Source organism: Symphalangus syndactylus, chromosome 6 (assembly GCF_028878055.3).
Source record: "Symphalangus syndactylus isolate Jambi chromosome 6, NHGRI_mSymSyn1-v2.1_pri, whole genome shotgun sequence".
In the NCBI taxonomy this organism is placed as follows: Eukaryota; Metazoa; Chordata; class Mammalia; order Primates; family Hylobatidae; genus Symphalangus; species Symphalangus syndactylus.
This window is the reverse complement of record NC_072428.2, coordinates 29,794,890-29,818,931: the sequence shown is the minus strand read 5'-3', so window position 1 is coordinate 29,818,931 and position 24,042 is coordinate 29,794,890. Positions and strand designations below refer to the sequence as shown.

At 34.1% G+C, this 24,042-nt stretch overlaps 2 protein-coding genes across 6 annotated transcripts in view; one reads left to right on the top strand and one right to left on the bottom strand.

Moving 5' to 3' along the window:
- Nucleotides 1–24,042, top strand: part of ANO3 (anoctamin 3) — a 471,431-nt gene that overhangs the window by 359,216 nt on the left and 88,173 nt on the right. For both annotated transcript variants that reach the window (XM_055282105.1, XM_055282106.2), the window contains 2 exons: nucleotides 446–542; nucleotides 6,917–6,977. In XM_055282105.1, the coding sequence (XP_055138080.1) occupies nucleotides 446–542; nucleotides 6,917–6,977 (158 nt within the window). The remainder of the gene's footprint in view (nucleotides 1–445; nucleotides 543–6,916; nucleotides 6,978–24,042) is intronic.
- The window catches only part of MUC15 (mucin 15, cell surface associated), a 29,323-nt gene continuing 12,928 nt past the window's right edge, over nucleotides 7,648–24,042 (bottom strand). Inside the window, exons 2-5 of one of the 4 annotated variants that reach the window (XM_055282108.2) lie at nucleotides 19,161–19,225; nucleotides 12,299–13,030; nucleotides 10,315–10,464; nucleotides 7,648–8,421 (exon numbers count right to left, since the gene is read on the bottom strand). In XM_055282108.2, the coding sequence (XP_055138083.1) occupies nucleotides 8,261–8,421; nucleotides 10,315–10,464; nucleotides 12,299–12,992 (1,005 nt within the window). In that variant the 5' untranslated portion in view covers nucleotides 12,993–13,030; nucleotides 19,161–19,225 and the 3' untranslated portion in view covers nucleotides 7,648–8,260. Of the gene's footprint in view, nucleotides 8,422–10,314; nucleotides 10,465–12,298; nucleotides 13,031–14,165; nucleotides 14,209–19,160; nucleotides 19,226–24,042 lie in introns of those variants that run through there. The other 3 variants (XM_055282107.2, XM_055282109.2, XM_055282110.2) reach the window with 3 other exon arrangements.

Below are 24,042 nucleotides of genomic sequence, written 5' to 3'. Positions count from 1 at the left end.
AAATTGTGTGATCAGCAGACTTGAGAAATCCAAATAGGTTTGATTCCAGCTCAGCCACTTCCAAGCCTGTGAGTTTGGCTAAAACTCCACTGGTATACTGCACAAGATTATCCTGAGTGCCATGAAATCATGTATAAAAGTGTCATTGTAGACAAAGTTTCACCAGTTATCACACAAGTGTAAAAATGGCCTGTTATCATTACAATTATCTTGACAGCATTTTCTAAAATTAAAGAAGCAAACCAAAACTTCTGCATCACAAAAATTCTAAAGTGTTTGAGTTGGAGTCACACCACAGTGCCCACCACTCCCCACTATTCCCATTTCTTCTCCTTTTCCTCTCTGCCTTGCTGGTTCCAACAGGATTTGCTGTAGGGGCTAAGTGAATTCCTAGTCACAGTTTCATGCTATGTTTTTGTTTTTTTTTCTTTTTTTTTTTCTCAAGCCAAGAAATTTGTAAAGCCACTGAAGTCTTTATGTGCCCTCTCTGTGACAAGAACTGCTCCCTGCAGAGACTCAACGACAGCTGTATCTATGCCAAGGTGAGTGTGGACCCTCACATTCTCGTCCCTGAGCTGTACTGAGAAGCAGGCAGTAAGAGGTCCTCTGGTCAATAGCTTTTTACCAAAGTTAAGTGTTCTCAAGAGTTTCAACCTTAATAAGTGCCATTGACAACTGAATAAAATGTCAGTCTATTGCAATTAGAAAGCGACTATACTTTTATTTGAACATTTTTGCCTTCCTTTGTTTTTATAACCGATTTTTGCCACCATAGATAAACATAAACTTCCACATGTAATTATATCTAGATTCTTTTTAGCAAACAGTTACTTCTATTGCTACTTACTAAATTTGTACGTTACATGAAAACTTTTGAAGTTAAAATACTTCTATCGGTACAGAGAAAATGAAATAACATTCAAAAAATCCCCAGATTGCTGCCTATTAGAATTAACTGAAGGGCTTTTAAAACTCCTGAAGCTCGGATCAACCCCAGAGCAATTAAATCAGAATCTTTGGGATTGGAACATAAATATCGGTATATTTCAAATTTTCCTGGGTGATTTCAATGTTCCTCCAAGTTTAAGAAACACTGAATTCTACATTATTATTTTTGTTTGTGAAACAGTTTTATAAAAGTGTAATTAACATGTAATGAAATGTACCTATTTAAAGTGTATGAATTGATATATTTTGTTACATGTGTGCACCTGTGAAACCATTAGCATAATCAAGATAATGAACATATCATCTCCAAAATTTTCCTCACACCCTTTTAATCCCTGCCTCCCTGACCTTCCCCTGTGCTCTAGCAGCCACCTGCTTTGTGTCATTATAGATAAATTTGTATTTTCTAGATTCTTGTGTAAATTGAATCGTGTATTTATGTATTTTTTTCTGGCTTCTTTCACACAGCATATTTATTGAGATTCATTCATAATGTAGCATTTATCAATAGATCATTTTTATTGCTGAACATTATTCCATAATATTTATACCCTGTTTGTTTATTTCTTTACCTATTATCAAAATTTTGGATTGTTTCAAATTGTTGCCTATTTTATAAAGTTTTCTATTAACATTCATCTACAAGTCCTTATATGGACAAATGCTATCATTTCTCTTGGGTAAATACCTAGGAGTAGACTGTTTGGATCACGTGATAGGTATATGGTTAGCCTATGAAAACCCTGTTAAGCAAAACTTTTCCCATGTGTTTATATCTTTTACATACCCACCCATGGTATATGAGAATTCCAGTTTTCTGTGTAGTCACTGAGCCTCGGTGTGGTAAATCTTTATGAATTTTAACAATTCTAATGCTCTTTCTGTGTACACTACCCAAGTCACTGTGCATAATGAGGGTTCCCAGTGGCTGGTGGGAACAGGCACTATTCCTAACTCCAGTCTCTCAAGTGGTGCTTTCCTTGACACATGGTTTCCTTGCATACGTGCTCACTGAGTGCTGCCTAGGTTGTTCTTCTCTACACCCCGGGAACTCTTTAAGGCAGTAATCTGAGGAGTAATAATGTGAACGTTGTTTGTTTTCCATCTCTCAGGGATCATTGCCCTTTGTTGCCTGATGTCTACCATCTTGTAATCTGTCGTTTTGTACATTTTGTGCATTTTGGGGGTGTTTCCAGCATAGGGATAAAATCAATCCCTCTTACTCCATCTTTTCCAGAAGTGGAGGTCTCCATACAATTAATTTTGACAAGGCTGGGTGCAAAATCCAAAGCCACTCAATGTCCTTACTACAAGAATGTAACTTAGTAAAGTTAGTTTCTGATTTATCTTGAATGAAGAACATGTGAAAAGTCCGTTTCATTTATACTTTAATTTCAGAACAAATGTTTAGTTTTTCATTCTTTTAAATGTTCCATAAAGATGATAGACACTTAGAAACATGGTTATCTCGTTTGGAGGCAGCATTTTCTTATCATTTTTTGCAAGAACCAAGTGTGTTAAGAGTTATTAGATGTATATACATATGTCTCTCTCCTAGCCTATGTATTTTAGACATAAAACAGTCTAGGAACGCCAAAAAAATCCAGATACTTCTTATTTCACTTGGACATATCTAATAACACACATTGGCATTATTTTAACACCGAAGACAAGAAATATCCACATATGGCAGAGTGATAAAGTGAGGAAGCCGTCCAAGGAAACACTACATCTAGGGTGCTTTTGTCATCGTGCAGTAAATACATCTCTTCTTTTCTGAACAGAGAAAGGTACATTTAAGGACAGGGATGACTCACAAAGAATTCACTTAATAACTTGTATAAGGAAGGTGGAAAAGATAGCTTGCAAAGGAGAATGTTGCCTTATGGAAGAATACAAGAAATACAGCCCACTAGGATGAAATGTCTTTTATTTGTTCCTCTGATTAAGATAAAATGTAGCTACTTGTTTTATACCTTAAAAATAAGAGTTCCTCTTTCCTTATTGGATGGAAATCAACAGTCTATTTTACTATATAGTTTCGTATTTAAATATCTAATAATTTATTGATGGGTAGAATCAGATATAAGGGAGAAGATTTTTGCCAAAGGTACAAGCCAACCAATCTAGGATCATCTAGAAACAAAATCATCTGGACACATGATCTAGGGAGTTCTCAATTCAGTTCCTTACAGAATCCATTACTGCTTGTGACAAAGAAAAGGAAATTAAATTTTCCATATTATATTGAAAAGGACATGTGTGTACACGTAATTATTATCTTTATAATTTCAGTGACATGTTTGCATGGAAAATAACTGGTCCTATCATATGATAAAAATTAATATTTAAGTACATTAATGTTTCCTTTCATGACTACTTTTATTTTAGTACTTAAAAGTATTGGAATTAGGGTATTTTTGCAATTAAGTAATTTAGTGATATTTGCACACATTTAAATGCACTGACACTACATTATCAAACCCTATGATGCTAGGAATTCTCATTTAAGGTGAAATAATTAGGTAGAAGTCCTAAATTGTTTTTCATATAATTGAAAAATGACTCAACCCTTTGAAGTTAAGTCTTACTCATAATAATTTTCTCTTTAAAAAAAAACTTGCTTAACAAACATGTACTCAATACCCAGTATGAACCTCAGACTGTATACTGATTACTGTTACAACAGAAGTAGGAGAGAAGCTGTTCTTTTCAAGAAACTTCATGAAAAAAAAAGGAGTTTGTATAAGACTGTACATCAGATCATCTAGAACATTTGTTAAAAAAAGCAGATTTCTGGACCCTATATCCTGAAATTTAGAATTAATTGGTCAAGGATGAGGCCTCAAACTCTCTATGTTAAAAAGTTCCTCGGGTGACTCTGATTTCTAGGACCAAATTTTTAAAAGACATGTGGAGAATATCAAGACTGCATTTTTTATGTAGCTTCTGCCCAGGTCCAGCAAATAAAATGGTTATTCAGGTTTTACCCTGCCCAAGAGGTAGGGAATGAGGAAGTGAAAGGGAGCGACCTTCAGCTTCAATTCTGACTCCCTGCCCTCCAAGTCTCCGGTAATAGCTCTGCGTACATGGTTGAATCTGCCAAGGAGGCACCTTGTTCTCCTTATCTTGGAGGGACTTTAGTGGTATATAAGTGGCATTTTTCAGAGCTTTATGTTTTTCTGAACCTATAAAGCAACTTTAGAGCAAGACCCAGCAGATATCATGGAGAAAACATAGACTTTCAGCTTCCAACCTAATCAGATATATATCTCTTTAACAGTACCCACATTTTTTGATTTGTAGCCACACTCAGTTCTTCAAGATAAATCAGGTGTCAAAGAAAATGGACAATTTGTACTTAAATCAAGCTGTTAGGCTAGTTTGCTACCTTCTTTATATGTTATGCCTAGTTATATTAACAATGTCGAACAAGCCAGGCACAGTGGCTCACGCCTGTAATCCCAGCACTTTGGGAGGCCGAGGCGGGCAGATCATGAGCTCAAGAGATCGAGACCATCCTGGCTAAGACAGTGAAACCCTGTCTCTACTAAAAATATAAAAAATTAGCCAGGCATGGTGGCGGGCACCTGTAGTCCGAGCTACTTGGGAGGCTGAGGCAGGAGAATGGCGTGAACTCAGGAGACAGAGCTTGCAGTGAGCCGAGATCACGCCCCTGCTCTCCAGCCTGGGCGACAGAGCGAGACTCTGTCTCAAAAAAAAAAAAAAAAAAAAAAAATGTTGAACAAAATGCTTGCCATGGGTCTCTCTATTCATAAAGGCAAGCTGTTTTTCTAATAAAATAATTAATGTATTACATATTTAATTATATGGGTAGGACAAGATTCTTTTTGCTTTTAGAAAAATCTGCTATGCTGCTTATGGAATTTTCTCAATATTTCATCTGGAGTTTCTTTAATATAACAAGTGCTTTTGTCCTATTAGACAGAAAGCCACTTATCACTTAATTCTTCTGTCAATCACCCATGATCTAAGCTTGAGCCATTCACAGTAAGCTTGACTCTTCCTTCGTTCTTTTTCCCATTTTCATTCAGCAGCTCATATGTCAGCACCCTAAATAAAGCCCTTAACACCTCAAGCTATAACCACAGACCTCGAGCTCTTCTTGTTGTCTCTATGATCTCCCATATCATAATACATCCCATGTGTAATAGCTTGGTAAATCTAACACATGATTAAACACTGTTGTACTCTTCCTTAGAGCAAGTTCTGAAGTCTTCTCTAATGCTCCTTCTAGCTTTATCTCCCATTAGATGTATATAATCCTACATTACAAGAATATTATATGTAATCCAACTTTATCTCATGAAGGTGTTTCTAAACTATTAATGTTTAAATTTATTGACTTAAAATGCCTGAAAGATTTGTTAGCAAACCCAGTAAGAAAAAAAATGAGAAGCACTTTAAAGGAAAATACTACACAAACTATGATAAGTTCATGCAACACAATTGTTACTAAGGATGGCTTTTTATTTGCCACTATTCTAAAAGCATGGTTATTTCTAGAGCAGGGGAGGGCCATTATTTCTCGGTGACCTTTAAATGCCCATGTGTAGAGTCTGTTCTAACACTCTAAGAGACTGTTTCCTGTATGATGTTGGTTTACAAAGGAAAACAGACAGCTGTTCAGCTGTTCAGCAGCCTCAGGTGTCTCTGTGGGACGTCTTGAGAAACAAAAATTCTTGATTCCCTGCTGGGTATAATTTTATGAGCTCTGTGGGAGAATTTCTTTATGATCCTTTTCTCTCCTGATATAAATGTACACTGATGATTGTTTTGAAAACCGATTTTTATATTATCTTTTAGAAATACCATGCCTTAACCAACAATTAATTTTAGACCCATATGGGACATTTTGTACCTATCCACCAACTTCAAAGGGAGCACATCTTTTCTATGATGATATTATCAATAATGCCACATTATAGGAAAATACATTTTATGATGACTTGCTTTACATATATTTTGTGGTGTTCCAGATGTTACAACTGAAATATGTATTACTGTTGTTTTAATGCTCCCATTGAGCACCCTCTGGATGTCAGATTGAACAAGGAGGACACCATTCCATTCCAACTTTCCTTATAATACTGTTCTTTAACCCATGATTGTCCTCACCCTCCTGTGAGGACAATGCCCCTATTTTCTCTATCATTTCTACGGAATTTTTATGCTGGCCAAACATTTTTTGCCTTCACTGTGTTTAATTTCTCTCACTAAGTTACATATATACTGAAGGCATTATGCAAATGCAAACAAGCAAAGGTAAATTGAATTTATACTTTATTAAAATCAAACAATACAAGCCTTAAAATTTGATTCAATAACATTATAAAACTATGCATCCTTTATGAAGTTTTAGTTGATATCTGATTAAAAAACACTTTGTTTCATAAGTGTCCAGTGATTTATGAAACTTTTAAAACAAATTAAGATGGATTTATTACATCTTATAGCCATTATTGGACCCATTCTACATTTTGAAAGACTAAGAGAATAGGGTTCGCTATGGGAAATGCTGGCTCACTGGCAGAATCCTGCATTTTCCAGCTTCCCCACTCCTAGAAGTTTTGCTAACAGGAATTGCAACTAGGAATGCCTCACCTGAAAAACTAATTTCATACAACTTTCATCAAGTAGTTTGACAATCTGTGACCCACAAATACTTCCATAGGATGGTAGAATTATTTATAATCAGAAATGATGGTGGGGTATAAAGGGAATCAAGAGAGGAGAGAAGAGGGCTAATGTTTCTTCACCTCTCCCCATGAGAAAAATCATGTGAAATTGTTGCAGGACCCATGAAAGGATTTCATATATAATATTTCCATACTATAAAATAATATGATTCTATTTGAGAAAAAAAAATCATAGTACCTGAGTGCAAACAGTATGGATTATTATAATCAATTTGCATGACTAATATTTCTGTTTGTTTTTTACTCAGGTGACGTATTTGTTTGATAATGGAGGGACAGTCTTCTTCGCTATTTTTATGGCGATATGGGGTAAGTACTTTCTTCATTACTTTCTATCCTTATTTTCTGAAGCTGTTTCTGTGTTTCTACACACACACACACACACACACACACACACCATGAATCAATTCAAAAATAAAGCCTCTAGGTTGGTACTTGCTTTGTTTTCTCTCTTCATACATTCACTGCTTCTTTAGGAATTTAACTCTTGATCTCATCCTCTAATCTCTAAAACCTAGACTTTCCTACATCGAGGAACATATTTTTTCTACCAAAGGCAGGTGGTAATTGAAAACAAACTGAAACATACTAGAATCCAAATTAATCGTCTTATATTATTGCTTATGAAACTGATGCTCAGTAAAAAGTTGTTTGATATTTCCATTCATCTTTTTTAATCTTATGGTTCATACATTTAGAGATGCAGAATCTATTCCATTATGATTGAGCAATAATGTCTAATACATAAGAAATCCAGTTCCTATCTAACAACTTAAAACTCTACAAATTATGTACAGGTATATTCTTTGGTTAACTTTTTTTTTTTTTTTTAACCACGATTCTCATTGAGTTTTTAAGGCACCCAAAAAATTGAAGCCTAAGATATATTAAGACAGGTTAAAATTCCCAAAACCTTTGAAGACTTTTAAAGAAGCTATTACTTTCCTGGGTAGGGGCAGCTTTCCTGCCATGGCCCGGTTGAATGCAGTCATTGTCAGCTTGGTAACTCAAGGGGCTGATCATGTGTGTGCTCATCTAGAAAATTATAACGTACTAGAATACAGGTCTGTCATTTCTATTGCCTCAACTTCCCAATAACAGAAACTCTGGGCTATGTCCTCTTTTTAGCTTTAAGTCAAATTTTCTTTAAAAAGCACCCTTTCAATTTTCATTTAAGAAAATGCAATCTTGAATTATGGCACTAGGGCTGCAGGCAGAGCAGTAAAGAGTCAACTTCATTGTTTTAGAATTTTTTGGTGGAATAATTTTTATTATTAAGTTATCAGGCAGGGCTGTAATGGTGAAATCTTTTAGTTTTATCTGATTCCACAAATATTTTCTACTAAGAAAATAATACTAAAATACAAATTAAGGCTACTTAGTAAATGCCTCAGGATGGACAAAAATTGTAAGAAAGAAAACCTTTGGATGATAAATCCTGTCTACATTTCTGCTACTGGTCTCCTGCTTTTATGATTCTCCCTGGCAAAATCCACATGACAGTGATTTTGTGTAACCTTTTGAAAGATGAATTTGTCAAAAGGCTAAGATGTAGATGACACTTGCTGTTTAACGCCTTTTTGCTGTTAGTTCTATACAGAAGTACGAAGTGGAGGTATGTCATCCATAGGAATGCCATCACGTGCATTTTCTTCACTTTCTGGCATGGCTGAATCATTCAAAGTTGGATTGTAGTAGCTAGAATTCCCAAAACTCACATCATAAGGTTCCGGTGCATTGTCTAATCGCAGAACTAAAAAAGTAACAAAATAATATTGTTTCACAGTGATATTCTGAAAGATTCATGTTCAGGAATCCACCAAGTTATAGGAATTATTCTAGATGAGAAAATAAATATATTTTTATATGGGCTTTTTAGATTTTAGTTTTAAAATTTTAAGAAAGTAGATGTTTTTCAAGCTTCATTTTTTTATAAGACTAAGAGTACAGTTCTACTTCCAAAATTTTACTGTTGATGGACTCAAAGTAAAGGAACTAAAGAAGAGACCAGTATAGTATATAAATACCTTGCATGAAGAAGTGTAGACCACACCTCATTGACTTTTGAATTTTGTGATTTCAAAGCCTTGTCAACATGTTCAGAATTTGTCACTTCTGGTGTAAAATTTTTTTAAGTGAAGTCAATAACTTTTAAATTAATGTTATTATTTTACCAAATATCTCAGTATCTTGATGGCTAAACCACTTAAGGTGGAGGAGATAAAAAAAGTATTTGTGGGAGCTTATGTTTTCTTCTGATCGATTCAAGTTACCATGTACTTGAGGTTTTCTGATTGTTGATGTGGAAATTTAGTTTTCTTTTTAAACAAATAGTGATTATTTCCTAAAGATCTTGAATTCATTTTCAAAGAAAAACTCGATATGTTCTTGGTATGTTAAAGTACTACAAGCAGTAACTAATTATTAATTACATTAGTAAACTATTCACTTAGGTATCATCGTTTGCTTATCTACTTATTCCTTTAGCCATCTGTTTACAAATTGGGCTCCCAGGAACCTGAGGTCTTTGGGAGAGGTGTCTCAAAGCTGTCTTTGATGGATAAAACAGTTGTTGTGATTGAGTTATTCCTTTATGCCTCTATCAGAGCAGTTTAGATTATATCAATTTTTGATAGATTGAGTTTTTACATGAGATTACATGTAAAGACAAGATTCAAAGGTTAAAAAATGGTTGAAAACCACCGTTATAAATCCCATCCTTTAATTTTTGAAGAATGGTACTTTTTGTTTTATATTAGTTCCTAGAAACCCATAATCAGAATTCAGTTACATTTATAATTACAGATTTGGTTCTGAATATGAGAAATATATCAGTTATATATGAACTCATCGAAACTTGAATTCAGTAAGACTTTGTCAATGGGACCCACCAGAAGCATTTAATTATTTGTTATGGTGACAAGAATCCCTTGTGCAAACCAGAAAACACATATTTTTTTCCCTGAAGTACAAAACTACAGATGAGAACCAAGCATTAAAACAAATATCAATTTGATATTATATCAGTAAAGCACAAACTGACAACTTTATTTTTAGTATACATATTTCTCATTCATAGATGTTATGGTTGGCTATTTCCATCATATGAGTGGAAAATTCCTGAATTAAGGTACAATGTGACTTTGTGTGTGCAAATATGCAACTTTTAGATACTTTGTTTTAGAGCCTCATTAAGACGGTTAATGGAGGGCTGCTGTGTCTGTATAAACTTTAAAAGAGCTCCAAATTGGAATCAATCTTTGTTCAAATTACTGCTACTTACTGATCTAACAATGGCAAGGAACAGCTTTGCCGTCACTTGCTAACAAAACTGGTCATTTTTTCTGAATGTCCTACCGTTCATTATCTTCCAATTTTATACATATGTTTAGATTCTTGGATTATTATTTAAAACCAATTTTGATGCAATGAGCAACAGTTCAAATGTTTTTTAAATTTCATTCACAGGTCTATAATTATTTTGGTTTTGTTCTTTGATAAACAGAAAGTGGATCAGAATAAGTCTTTAGTTTGTTCATTCATATGAATTCTTTTGGAATTACCTTCTAGGCAATGCAGTGAACACTGGCATCCTCATTTAATTAAAACCACTGTGCCCAGGTGAAGTATTGAAAATAGATTTTACCTGGTTCATTTCTGTCGTCATAAAGTCGCCGATGGGAAAATGAATCCGTTTTCCTTTTTCCACACAACAAGTAGCCCACAAGAGTAAGCAATGAGACACCCAGAATAGCACCTAAAATGGCGCCGAATACTATTCCTGTATTTCTATTTTCTACAGGACAAAAAAAAATTTAAAGAAATATAAAATAATTATTCAAAGAACCGAAATCTGTACATGTGAACTTTCCATATACCAAAGAATGTTTAACATTTTAAAATTAGATAATGGTGTGTGTGTGTGTGTGTGTGTGTGTGTGTGTGTTTTATAAAGTACTATTTGGGATATATTGGCAAACATATTTGTTGATAAAACCACACTTCTAATTTTTAATAACATTGAAATACTTCTAAGTCTTAGCGCTATAGCTGTGTCTTGTGTCTTGTTCTTATTAACATAAGTGGCACTGAAATGCCATGTGAATACTCCATTAAGGTCTAATAATGTGTTGAACTTTAATGATGAAATGAACTTTGCATTTGTTTCTGTAAATAATTCAAAGGTTAAAAGCCAATAGGAGTAAGTGGGTAATAGAAAATGAGTCCACAATAAACAAATAAGAAGTCACTAGAAGGAAAAATCAGTGTATCCTGATAGAAGGTATTTCGAAATACCACAAATAAACCAAGGCAAGATAACTTCAGTGCCTTGCATATCAAGAACATTTGTCTAGGCCTGAGCTTAAGGGAGTTCAAAATTTCACTGTATTATTCTTTTCACTAAGTATCTTATTTGAAGACTAAATTTTCAATAAACTAAATGTTCTCTGAACTGAAATTTAGTACATTTCTCTTTTTTTCTTCTCTTTTCTTGAGGTACTCATTAATTAGGTAGGCAAAGGGTCTTGCAGGGTCTCTGATTCTATATAAAATCTCATTTCTAAAAAATTAATTTTCATGTTAGAGTACCGTAAACTTGTTACTAAAAGAGAAGTAAGCTAACTAAATTTTTTTTTACATAAAATAGCAATGGTAAGAGTAAGTACTCAATATTCTCAATATGTATATCAGGTTTAGATAGACAAAAGAGAGGAAGCATTTTTTAAAATGACAAGATATGTTAAAATCATAGTTAAATGTACATATACAATATATTGATCGTAGTATTATAAAAAGCCTATATTTCAGAATTTAAAACTTTTCCTACACACTGGCAACAACATTCAAACAGGAATTTGTATATAAGATTTGGTTTTTACATTACTAATATAATCCTTAAGTAAACCACACTGGAAGTGACTTCTTGGAGGAAAACAAATTATTAAAAAAAATTTCAAGGGGGGAAAATACATTAGACCTAAAAAAAAGAAAAGAATGAATTATTAAAACTTAGTTATCTTTTTTCATTTTATGGAAAAATGTAAAACCATTTTCATGTTTCAAATGGAAAAGATTGACATAATCCTTAAATGAAACATAAAAATGTCCACATAATAAATTGTCTGTGATTGTGACAGATAATTTATAAATTCATTACTTTGTTCAACTTTTTAAAAACTCATATATATAAACTCTTATATATATACTCATATCTATATACACACACCCATATATATATATATATATATAAAGTTCAGTTGTATAGTATTCACATGAGCATGTGAAATTTCAGGTAGTCTTTTCAAGATTCATTGAAAATTGTTACCTAGTATCTCAAAGCTATACCATTGCTTCAGTCTCCATCTTTTCTTGACCTAACCTAACTTCACATTTTGTCGCATTGTCTCCTTACACTCCCAAAGAGAAATGACTAGTATATGTTCTTTGAAGCCCTAAAACCACGTCACTATTTCTAGTGACTATAATGATCATCCCTCAAAAGTGAGAAAATCCATGCTATTGTGTTCTCTTCTGTTTTTCTAGCATGGTGATTCCTTAGACTTACTCTGCATGACTTATTTGGAATTTCAGTTTCACACAAAAGGAAAGTTAAATTCATTTATATTTACCTTTTTGGGGATCTGACATATTTGGAAAGAGTTTTGAATTATTGGTGAATTTTAAGGTAGGCTGTAGAGTTGTTTTTTCTTGATAAGGGGTAAACCCAGTGAAGCTATCACTGTTTGTGGTAAGCCATCCACTTGGTTCCACTGTCAAGGGGGTCACAGATGGAGAAGTTGGTTCTGAAGAGAGGATGCTAACTGTAATGGAACTGTTATCAGGAGTTTTCACGGTGTCATTGACCAAAGACCAAGTGAAGTTTTCTGAAGACAGAGCAGGTGTAGCATTGGGATGTGCTGAGATGGGCAAAGGATCTTCACCTGCTATAGGTGCATTCCAAGGCAATTTAGAAACAAAGCTATGGACCAAGGGAGGGCTTGTGGAAATGGTGGGTGTGGGTTTTAGACTGCCCAAAGAATGCTCTGCTGACGAGTTACTGGAGAAATCTGTTATTCCATGGCTTTTGTTGGGTAGATTCAAAGGAGGGGAATGACTCGCCTTGAGATTTGAGGTGGTTATATTTTCTTTATCTGAATTTAAGTTTGCTTCACTTTCCAAAGAAATAGGTTTATTTTCCATTGTTTTAAAAACTTCTGCAATGTTCTGTGTTGTGTTTATGTCTTGATTTTCTTTTCCATGGCTCCCCGATAGAAGTGAAGAAAACAACGTTGAAATCAACAGAATTTTGGCTAAGGTCAACATTGTAGGCTTCTTTGGTATTGGTTTTTTTTGAAAGGAATCTGAAAGAAAATAACCATCCTTTGAATTCCTTAGTAAAATATTCTGAGTTTTTAAATGGATCTATATATTTTAGAGTGATAAAAATCTAGACATAATATAGAGATGGTAGTATCATATTTTTATTCCAAAATTGCTTATTTCTGATTATGTACTTAAACTAGTGCCATTGAGTACTGCTTTCCGTGTAATCTTTCTTCCTTCCTTACTTCTAGGGAAATGCAATGCAAAAACTTCCTCAAGCCACACACTGCTATTTCAAAGACCATGTAGCTTGGGAAAAGGTGGAAGAAAACCATAAATACCCACCCACTCACACATACATATATATTTAAAACATTTATATGAACTGTTAAGTAACATTTTTAAAATATTGTAAATATAGACTATGTAGAGCTGGCTGATTTCTTCAATCTATTTAAGAAAACACATTCTTTATAAAGATGTCATTTGAAATATTTATTATGAAAATGACATTACTGAGTATACATTAAATGCACCATATATTAGATTTTTTAAAAGTGAGTCAGTCAGGAATACCCTTGAATACATTTTATTAGTATCTAGTTTGAATTATTTGAATTTGAATGTATCCCTTTTCCACAATATTTTCACTTCATGATGTCCTTCTTGCTACTTAATCCCTAACTGGGGAGATTCAGAAGCCTTCTAGATTTAAGGGTATTCTTTAATCTTACTCTCTTATTTTATAAAAGAAGAATATGGTTGGGGGTGTGTGTGGAAAAATAAGCCAGATAATTGCAGATTGGGTCCTGATCTCCAATCCAGGCACACCATTCCACCTCTTAAGTGTGGAAGTGCCACAATTCATAAATAGGGTGATATAGGAAAATGTTTTGAAATCAGATTTATATTAAAATTCTGGCTTCTGACACAAATAACTCATGAAAAATAATCACCATAATAAGCAGTTGCTTTATCATCATTATAATAAACTAACTTGAGTGTTGTTCTGAAGACTGAATGGACTGACTTAGGTAGCAGCACTCTGAACAATATCTAGCCTAAATAAACACTTAATAGATGCTAACCTCCATTTAATATTAAAATATAATAATATATCTATAGTGTCTTTTTGGTTACAAAGTTTACAGTATCATCTTATTTGATACTTGCAACAATCCCTTGTTGTGGCAAGAATAGATTGTATTATGCCCATTTTGCAGATGAAGAAACTGAAGCTCACAATGGCTAGTAACAGAAGCCAGTAAATGGAAGAGGCAATATTTAAAGCCAAGTCAACTGACTGCAATCTCATTAGAGGCTAAAATTTGAAGTGCTTTTAATGGAAAATTTACTTTTAAAAAAAAAATAGACTTTTTTTTCTCAAACAATAAGATCTGAGTACTGATTTCATGTTTTTGAATTGAACCTTATTTTTCACTGAAAGCCTCCATGCTGACTGAGAGAGGAAAAGGGAGGAGGTACAATTGCTGTTACTTAGTTCTTGTATTGTGTGCCATTTCTCAACAGGTATCTGAAATTTTTACAAATATTTTCAGCCTTGTTCATTTTTCATTAGGGTCTACAGAGCTTCTAAACACTCCCACTAGTTATGTGTTGATTTTAAGTAGCAAGTCCCCTTTTACATAGTGATTTCTCACATATGGTACAATGTAAATATATCTATAATATATGATAGTTATCTTCAAAATCTGATACTTCTCTTCAAAAGCTTTTAGCAAGCAATTGCATAAACATATACTTCTAGAATTTTAGACATATTGTATCTTCCATGCCCTATGGTTATCACTTAAGAAAAACCTACTTAAAAAGAAAAGCTGGCAGACGTATGAGAACATTCATAGTGGCATTATTTATAAGAGCCTCAAACCTAAGTGTTCATTAGTAACAGATTGGATAATAAACTGTGGTATATTCAGACAGTGAAAATTGACAGGCTAGAGCTGCATGCAACGACATGGATGATTATGACAAACATAATGCACTGCTTAAAACACCAGTTGTATTGTGTGATTTCATGTATATAAAGTTCAAAAACAGGCAAAAAGCTACAATGTTACAAGTTGGGAAAATGCTTTGTTACTGGAAGTAAACAGAATTGATTGGGTGGAGCATGGAAGGACCTTGTGTGCTGGTGATACTCTATTTCTCAACCTGATTGTGATTACATAGGTGTTTGTATTTGTGATCATTCTGCTTATTGATATTTCATTCGCTTTTCTGTGACAACTAAGAAATTTAGATTGTTCTAAAAATGTTTAACATAATTGGAAAGTATATTACTATTATGCATTTGATATATCAGCTGCTTTACATATTTTCCATTTAATGCTAACCAAAAATAAACAAATGGTGAAGAAGGGCTTATTAATCCCACTTTACAGATGATTAAGTGAGACATAAATAATGTAAGTAATGTGTCCAAGGACACACAGCTAGTAACTGAGAGATCGGATTTGTATCCAAACCTTGACATGTCTGATTTAAAGCTAGTCAGTATTCATCTTTGTAACATAAGTTGCAAAGGAATATAGAATTTGGTACACAGCTGCTTTTTAGAACTTCTTCCTACCATTAGTTTTTTTTTTAATACAGCCTCTCCAAATTTAATTATTTTAACCAGAGCAGTTTATAGTCCCATTTTTACAAAACACTGATAATATAAGTCTTTCTATCTTCAAAGAACCCATTAAATACACTAAATATGCTTTTGCTGTAATTTAAGAAAATCACAACAACTGTCTATTATGGTTTCTAGATGGACATCTTTACCATGGAGTTTACAGATTAGCATTTACAAAGCATGAATGATTATCTCTGGCACCTGTAGTTGACCAACATTTACTTAAATTGATGCCTCACCTAGCGTGTTTAAAATGTAACTCAGTTTAGTTTAAAAATAATTATGTGTACCTTTTCAGAAACATCTCTCTCCCGTGAACTCTGCAAAGTTCACAGCAAATATAATGCTCCTTTTCATTATCTACTGCAAGTGATCTAATTTGTCAATTGTACTTAGCCACTATTTTCAACATTATTATGGCATTTGATTTATTTTCTCTATATCTAGTTGTTTTGCTATTTTTCTCTTCCTAATAAAGTGGTCACCAGTGGGGGGAAAAATGTCCTTAGCTGCTCTTCTATTTTTCTTATAATATTATAGGAGAGACATGGCATTGATCTTTCATTCCCTGCCTGTAATGAAAATCTACACATCAAGAGTCAATAAAGTGAATTCTGTTGTTCCTGTTTCACCTTGCCTGTGACATTGAACCACCAAGGGGATCTCTCCTTCCTTTACCCAGCTTTTGATTGTAACTTGAAAACCTAGGATATCAACACCCCAAACGTGCGAAGCACTCTGTTACTGCCTATAATTTATCTCCCAGGAAAAGGAGAGAAAGGGAAGAGAGGGGTAGTTCAGTATGTTGTGAATGCTATTAAATATTTATGGTTTATTGAGAAATTTATACAGTTACAGATAAGGCTTTTGTGAAGACGGATTGTCCTAACATTGCAGTAGCGGACAAGTTTGCCCCTGCTGCCCGGCTTCTAGGAGAGCCAGGTTACGCCACTTACTCAGGTCCCTTTCATCTTAAAGTCGTAGAAGCAGCCAGGAATTGAAGTCATCCACTATTCAGAACCCCACCATGAAATTTTGCTGGAGTAAGGTCCAGGAGATTTGGCCGAAGTTTGACCTCATGCCAACTGAACAAAGCACAGTCCAAGTGACAGAAGCCTAATGGAGGCGGGACAGCAACTCCAGAGGGCAACAAATGAAATCTATATATATTTTACTTTTGTATGTGCTTTCCTTTTAGCCTCTCTCCATCTCTGGAGTTCAAATATCTAACTCTATGTTATATGCTTGTTTTATAAAGCTGAAATGATGATGGATTATGGATGGTATGCCTGAGTGCACCCAAGTTCATCTGTCAGCCAGGTGCACTGCGGGGGCAGACAGAAGGTGGAATGAAAGAAAAGTAGAATTGCAGAGGGAGACAAATCAGGAGAACCCAGTAACATAATTTCACCTCCTGATCTTTGCCTCTTTTTGCATCTGGGTGGTAGCTCCTAAGAGAAATTTTGAAGTTATAAAATAGAAAGAGGTTTAGGAGCATCACAAACTCGAAAACCTTCTAAGGGTAGAATTACTATAAAGTGAACAGAGAAAGAAAGGAGGATTTCCAGTTCCTTTGTGATACCTTAAATACAGATTCTAAACTTTCCTGTATATATTAACTTTTTTTGTTTCTAAAATTTAACTAGTTTTAAAATATATTTTCATAGTGTCACTGTTTTTGAACAACTCCTCTACAGAGGGAGAATGAACACGACTTTCGCCTTCTTTGTTATTGGCACTGGAAAGTGGTTTCACATTACTGCTTTTGTATGGAGGGCTGCAGAAGGTGATGAGAAAAAACAAAAACAAAAAACACCTCTGGCCAGTAAGGGAAGCAAACCCACATTCGCTGTCCATATTTTTGCTTCCTCTTAAATGCATAAAGTCATTATTCTGTCCAGGCTCTATGTTGAAATCGTGAGTCATACTTATTTTATACCAAGCTTTGGAAATAAGGAGATGTCCTGGTTTATGTCAGGTAATTAACCCATGTAAGGGCAAAGAAATGCTAGTCATTCTAAACAGAATCAAAATCGGAAATCCTAAATAGAATCATCAGTTCAGGTACACTGCAGGCATAATATAAAAACATGTTTCTATAGTAAAATCACTAATGAGTATACATTGGGCTGCCTTTTCTCCAAGTTGTGTTTGATCATTTCTTCTTACAGATCTTAGGCTACAAATTAAGACAGATGGGTTTTGTTTGTCTCTCAAAGAAAAACTCTGTCTGCCATGTAGCTAACATCTCAGGAAGAACTTGTGTGTTACTCTGAGTGGCTTTTTCCAATGTTGGACAGTATTTTTAGTTTCCTAAATTCAAGAGCAACAATAAATGAGGACATAAGACATCCTTCTAAAAATGCCTCTTTTATGAGAGGGTTTTGGAAGCGTAACCAACTAGAAAAAGGATTGTGCCTGAGAAACTTAGGCCTCTCATTTTACTTTTATTTGATGTAAAAGAAAGAAAAAGAAAAAAGAAAAGACTGGCTTTCTTTCAAGAAAAAAAACAAATGTCAGAAGTTTGAGAACATTATTCTGGCTAAAAGACTTAGGCTACGTAACTACAGGAAAAATGTAGAGCTTGTCATATGACCTGCTACCTTGGGAGTTTTCAGTCATAAACTTCAATACTTAAATAATTAGTGATGAGTTTCAAGCTTAGAAAGAAAGTTTCTCTGAAAGAAATGTTCTAGATCAAAATTTTCAAGCATAAGGTTTCCAGCCTTCTGTATCATACTTTAATGTCTATAGGAACAGCCTCTACAGATTAAATAGAAAGTAGATAAATGGAAATCAGCATCCTTTTAATAAAAAAGAGGCTTATATACCCACAAAATGAAAATAATTTTAAGAAATTTTACCACATTTTCATTTCATAAGATGTTTTCTGTAGTAACTGATGTAACCTTTTAGATTTCCAGTGAAAGTTAGACATGTACACATATCATGCTAAATAATTATATGTACTGTACAACAGTTTCCCAACTTTTTAATTAAGAAAATCTTTGAAAAAGATTTATAGAAGCTTCTAATCTATTTTATTAGAAGATTTTTTCCAAAACTATTCTAATACTTAAAGCAAAAACCTCTGATACTTAAAGCAAAAACCTTTCAGCACAAATGCATAATTTAAATCTAAGATTCAATTTATATTCATGCTGCCACTTCCACTTCAAACATTTTGAAACCTTTACTAAGATCTGACTTAAGAAAATTCTATTTCATAGTCACATATGTTTTAAATAAGGCTTTTATTTAACTCTTCTGCTGGTTCCGTAATCTAGCAAATTTGGCAGTAATTTTTAAAGCTAACTCATTTAGGAGTGCAAATACTCATTTGGAAGGTCATTACTTAATAAAACAACTACTTGTCTTTGCAGGGATTGCCGTAGCTACTTGCCAGGCTGTTCTGTCAAAAGTTGAGACCACTGTGATTCTCTTTGGTAAATAATCAAGGAAGAGAGAGAGAAGAGAGTGAAAGAGAGAAAGAGAGAGACCTAAGTGACCCAGCACACACTTACCTTCAGGCTTAGGAGGTATTTAGAATCAGGAACTGAAATATCCAGTTGTCCTGTCTGAAAGGAGTCTGTCGTGCATTAGAGAAAACAGATGGGTTAAATGTGACAATGTCGCACTGAGCAGGAGGGTGCCAGGGAAACAAAATTAGGTGGGGCTGACTGTATCTTGCTTGTGTAACAGAGCGCCCAGGAACTTGACTGACCTGCTTCTCAGCTGTAAGCATTAAGATATCACCTCATTCAGGCCTTTAACAACAACAACAAAAGCCCAACCCTCCAGTTTTCATAGGTTGATCGTTTTAGCTTTTGGACAAGGTATTACTCTCGTCAGCGGTATCCAAACACGGGGCATCAATTCTTTTCCCCCTAAGTGAAAAAAAGGACAAAGATTTTGGCAAAGTCATCTGGTATAGCAGGAATTTCTGACATGTGCTGGGCCCCCCGCTCCTTGCAGGTGAGGAATCCAAACAAGTCATGCCCTGCACTTGTTGCTCTATGCCATCCCCACATTCTCTGAAATCATAAACAATTTTTCTGTACTCTAGTAGATTGCCCTATTTGTGTACTTAAAGCCTAAGTAGAGAAAATGTAGTGGGGTCAGTAGTGAGGCATCTATTCTGAGGTCCACTGAAATTGTTTTTTTAAGAAAGTTCTACTTAATACAAAGTGAATTAGTATATACTGGGATCCCTGAGAACGCTGTGAGGTGTTACATGAAAAATAATCATCATGACTGAGATTCAGTTTCTTGCTGACTTTCAGGAGTTTAGAGAGGAACTGCGGCCTGAGAATGGCCATGTGATCTTCACTTATCCTAGGAGCCTTCTCGATTAAGTAGTTTCCACCCTGTGTTCTCTCTGCTTTTACTCTCACTTTAGAAGCTGGAGAATTTCAGAAGTGCCCAGGTAATGCTTGATTAAATACTAGAGTTGAATAACAACTTGGCATACTTCCTACACTTCCTTTCAGAGCTTATGAAAGGGAGAAGAGTGAAACTGGGATCTTCTGCACATCAGCATTTAGGGATGGCGCCAAGGCCCGTTCAGCTCAATATGCCTGAGGTTCATACTTGGTTTCTGTTGCACAAGGAGATAGGTTTTCAACTGCTGAGCGAGAAACGAAACTTTAGCTAAAATGCAGGAGCTAGTAAGCTTCAAATGGAATGCAAAGAATCTGCCCAGTTAATTGGCCCGAGGAAAGAACAAGGTAATTCTATAGTTTTAAATTTTCTGAAGCCCAAAGGCCCCTTCAGTGTTTGATTAGAAATTAAACCAACCCCTAAAAAATACTCTCAAAAGATATTTAAGCTGTCTCTACTGTGGTACGAAGAAAAGCAGGTTAAATTTAATCAAACAGCTAGTTACTGAACAGTGGCTTAATAGAATTCAATGGCTTATTTTCAGATTAGCCACTTTTTAGGTAAAAATCCAACTAAATATATTTTATGTTTGTAGTTAGAGAACTGAACATGATTGGGCAGGACTGGGTGCACCTTTTCCCTAGGCCTTTTCTGCAATATGTGTGGGAATATCATTATCCCCTTCTGCCTTAACCATAGTAATTATGGCTTATACCAGGCATAAACATTGCAATGCACTTTTGCTATAGCTGTCCGTTTTCACTGCCATAAAAGTCCGGCTAATTTCTCGTTTTGCTTTTACCTGAAGACTCTTTCTGTGGGCCCAGAATCCTGTTCATCATTGCCCTCCTTACAATCACAATCAATCGATTAGACCTCACCCCAGAGATAAACCTTACCTACCCTCACTGTCTTGAGCACATCTGGAAATAAAGTTATAAAATGTAAACTGTACATAAATTTGATGCCTCAATTGTTAGTTAACTCACTTAGTTGTTATCAGAAACCTTTGTTTACTCACTGGAGTTGGAGTTAAAAAGTAATTTATAGCCAAACAAACAAGTTTCACTGAGATACAGTCCTAGGTTCTAGGTAAGACCAATCCCACTTTAGACCTCCTTTCTCCAGAGGAACTCCACAATAAGGGATAATTACCTGGAATTTCATCAGCAAACCCAGCTGAGATGACACATTGTGCAGTGCTTGTATAATTTTTTTTTTGGTGCTTACCCACTATGGTACCTTTCATCTGGCACTCACCAATTGCTTTACACTCATTAATTAAGTTTCACAATACATACTGGGAGGAAGAAGAACCTCTTCCTAGTCTGAAATGATAGAACCACTCACAAGTGGAGTTTCCAGAACATGAAGACACATGAATATCACTAATGGATCTGAATACAGAAGCAGACATAGCTTGGGACCACACTTCAAACTAATTGAAAACATTGTTTTGAATTCAAAAGAGTAACTTTTTGTACAAACCCTATAGCATCAAACCTTGATTCTGATGTCACATGTAGGGAATTTGCATTGATCAGATTCACTGATAGCATATTTAGTCTGATACAGGCTACAAGTAGAATTCATGTTTGTTTCCCCATAGGGACATAGGCACTTTAAGCAAAAAAGAAATATTTGAATAATAGTAAAATAAATTACATTATGAATCTATTATTTGAAAGTATTTTAATGATATTCTTTATAAATAAAATAGAATTTAATGGCTGGGAAATGTATTTGGGGATAACATCTAATTTATTTCAATATTCTATTAGAATAGAAATAGAGGGATTATTCTCATAAATGCTAATGGTTGTTTATTATTCAAGTTTATCTTTCTCTGGTAAGTAATATGGTGCTGTAATAAGATCTTCTTTACTTAACTATAACTTTTTGGAAAGGTCAAATATTCCATTTTGGGGTTAAGGAAATTCTAGGACAATGCCCTTGGTTAAGCAGAGGTTATGATATTGCATATACATATATGTAAGTACATACTTGCATGCATACATACATAAATGGTGAGCTAAAGAAAGTTGTAAACCTAGTCAATCAATGAAAAATAACTTTAAAGGATAGATCTTTATGTGATTTTGGGCATTTAATTTAACCATAGTTAAAATAATTGAATGATGTGACTACAGCAAAACCTGTTGCATTTCTGTCTATATATTTATGTGAACATGTTTTCTTAGTAAATATTTTGAAATATAAAATATATAATTGAAAATGCCATATTGTAACAATATAAAATATGAATTGAAAAACACAAACCCTATTGATACCCTTAAGAATATGTTTATAACAGTCTTAGATTTTGCATTTAATATTCATTAAAATTTAAAATTGATTATATTGTTTTATTACTTCTGATGATTACTCAATTCTAATTGTTTTTTAAGGTAAGAGCCTAATGGTCACAAGAAATTTTAAAAATTTAAAGAATTTCTATCTCATTTTTAAAATTATTTTAGAGTACTATGACAAGATAATCAACACTTTCAAACATAAATATATATTAGAACTATTTTGAAGTAGAAATTGAATGGAAATAGATTTAAAGATAAAATGAACAATTTAAATTTTGCAACAGATAAGTGCTTTTTAAAGGTATATTTTTAAAGAGACACAATTAAGTATAAAATACTAGTATAAATTTATTTTAAAATGTCCATTTTTATAAAGCACTGGAAATCATAACCTTTACAACGATTTAAATACATAATGGAAAGAAATTTTGTACAAGGAGATAAATAATTTCACAAAATTATTTTAGTGATTACACAATCATTTTCAAAACCACTGACATTGTGTAGCTATTAAATTCAGAGTAGTAAATCAGACATTTTCAATAATTTCTATGTGATGTCTAGTAGTACTTGAAGCTGTCCATAGGTTTAAAATATTTTCCTGGGTATTTTTCTGTATTATTTAGGGTCTCACATAGTGTCCACTATATCTTTTTATCTTCCCTTCCAGTTCTATCCAAACAAAAACAAAAAAGGTGGAGGATAGCATTGTTACAAGATGATGGAAACATTTAAAAAATAAACAATACTTTCTTCAGAGTGATACTTTTGCTGACATGATCATACTCCCCACATGTTAGCAGAATGACTTTGTTGCTCAGGTGGCCCCATGAAATCTTTATTCAGTGTGAGCACTCTGGGGCTCCGTCTCTGGCTAGATTCTGCAGATTTATAATCACCAAGGAAGCAGTGTGCTGAGTAGAACAAGCTCAGGCTACCAAGTCACAGTTTCTTTGTTTTGAATCCTGGTTTTGCCACTTAATGGTTTCATAACCTTGGATAATTGCCATCACGTTTCCAAGAATATTTCCTCATTTGTACAATAAAGAAAGCGACACTACTTCTTAGTTGTGTGTGGGGAGTCAAGTTAAAATAGATAAAGTAATTGTGTGTTATTGGACACTTAGTAGTCAAACTCAATGAGACTTAATTATAAATATAATAATTTTTTTGGAGATAAAAATCGAGGCTTCAGTATCAGCATGAATAAATGTTGAGAGGAATCCAACTAAGTGTACAAACACATATTAAATTATTTTGAATTTGCATCTCTCGGCACATAGTAGTTACTCAATGAATATTAATTTCATGAAAAATGAATGAGTAAATTCTTCTTTATTTTTACCTGAATTTTTCTCTGCCAGAGAGGCTTTCTCTGATCACACTTTGTAAAACTGAAACCCTTCTTTCCTGACCTATTCTCACTCCTCCCTGCTGCATTTTCTTCGTAGCACTTATTGCCATCTAACATACTGTATATCTTATTTATGTATGTATTTCTCATCTAGTCCCATACTAGAAAAGTCAGCTCATGACAGCTTACATTTTTGTCTGTTTTCTGCATTGCTTTATCCACAGGGTTAGACTAATGCCTTACACAGAGTAAATGCTGGATACATTTATAAGTGAAAGAATAAATGAGTGATTGATAAATGATTGAATAAATATTAATATATTTGTCAACAATAATAACAAAAAGTGAATATACTAT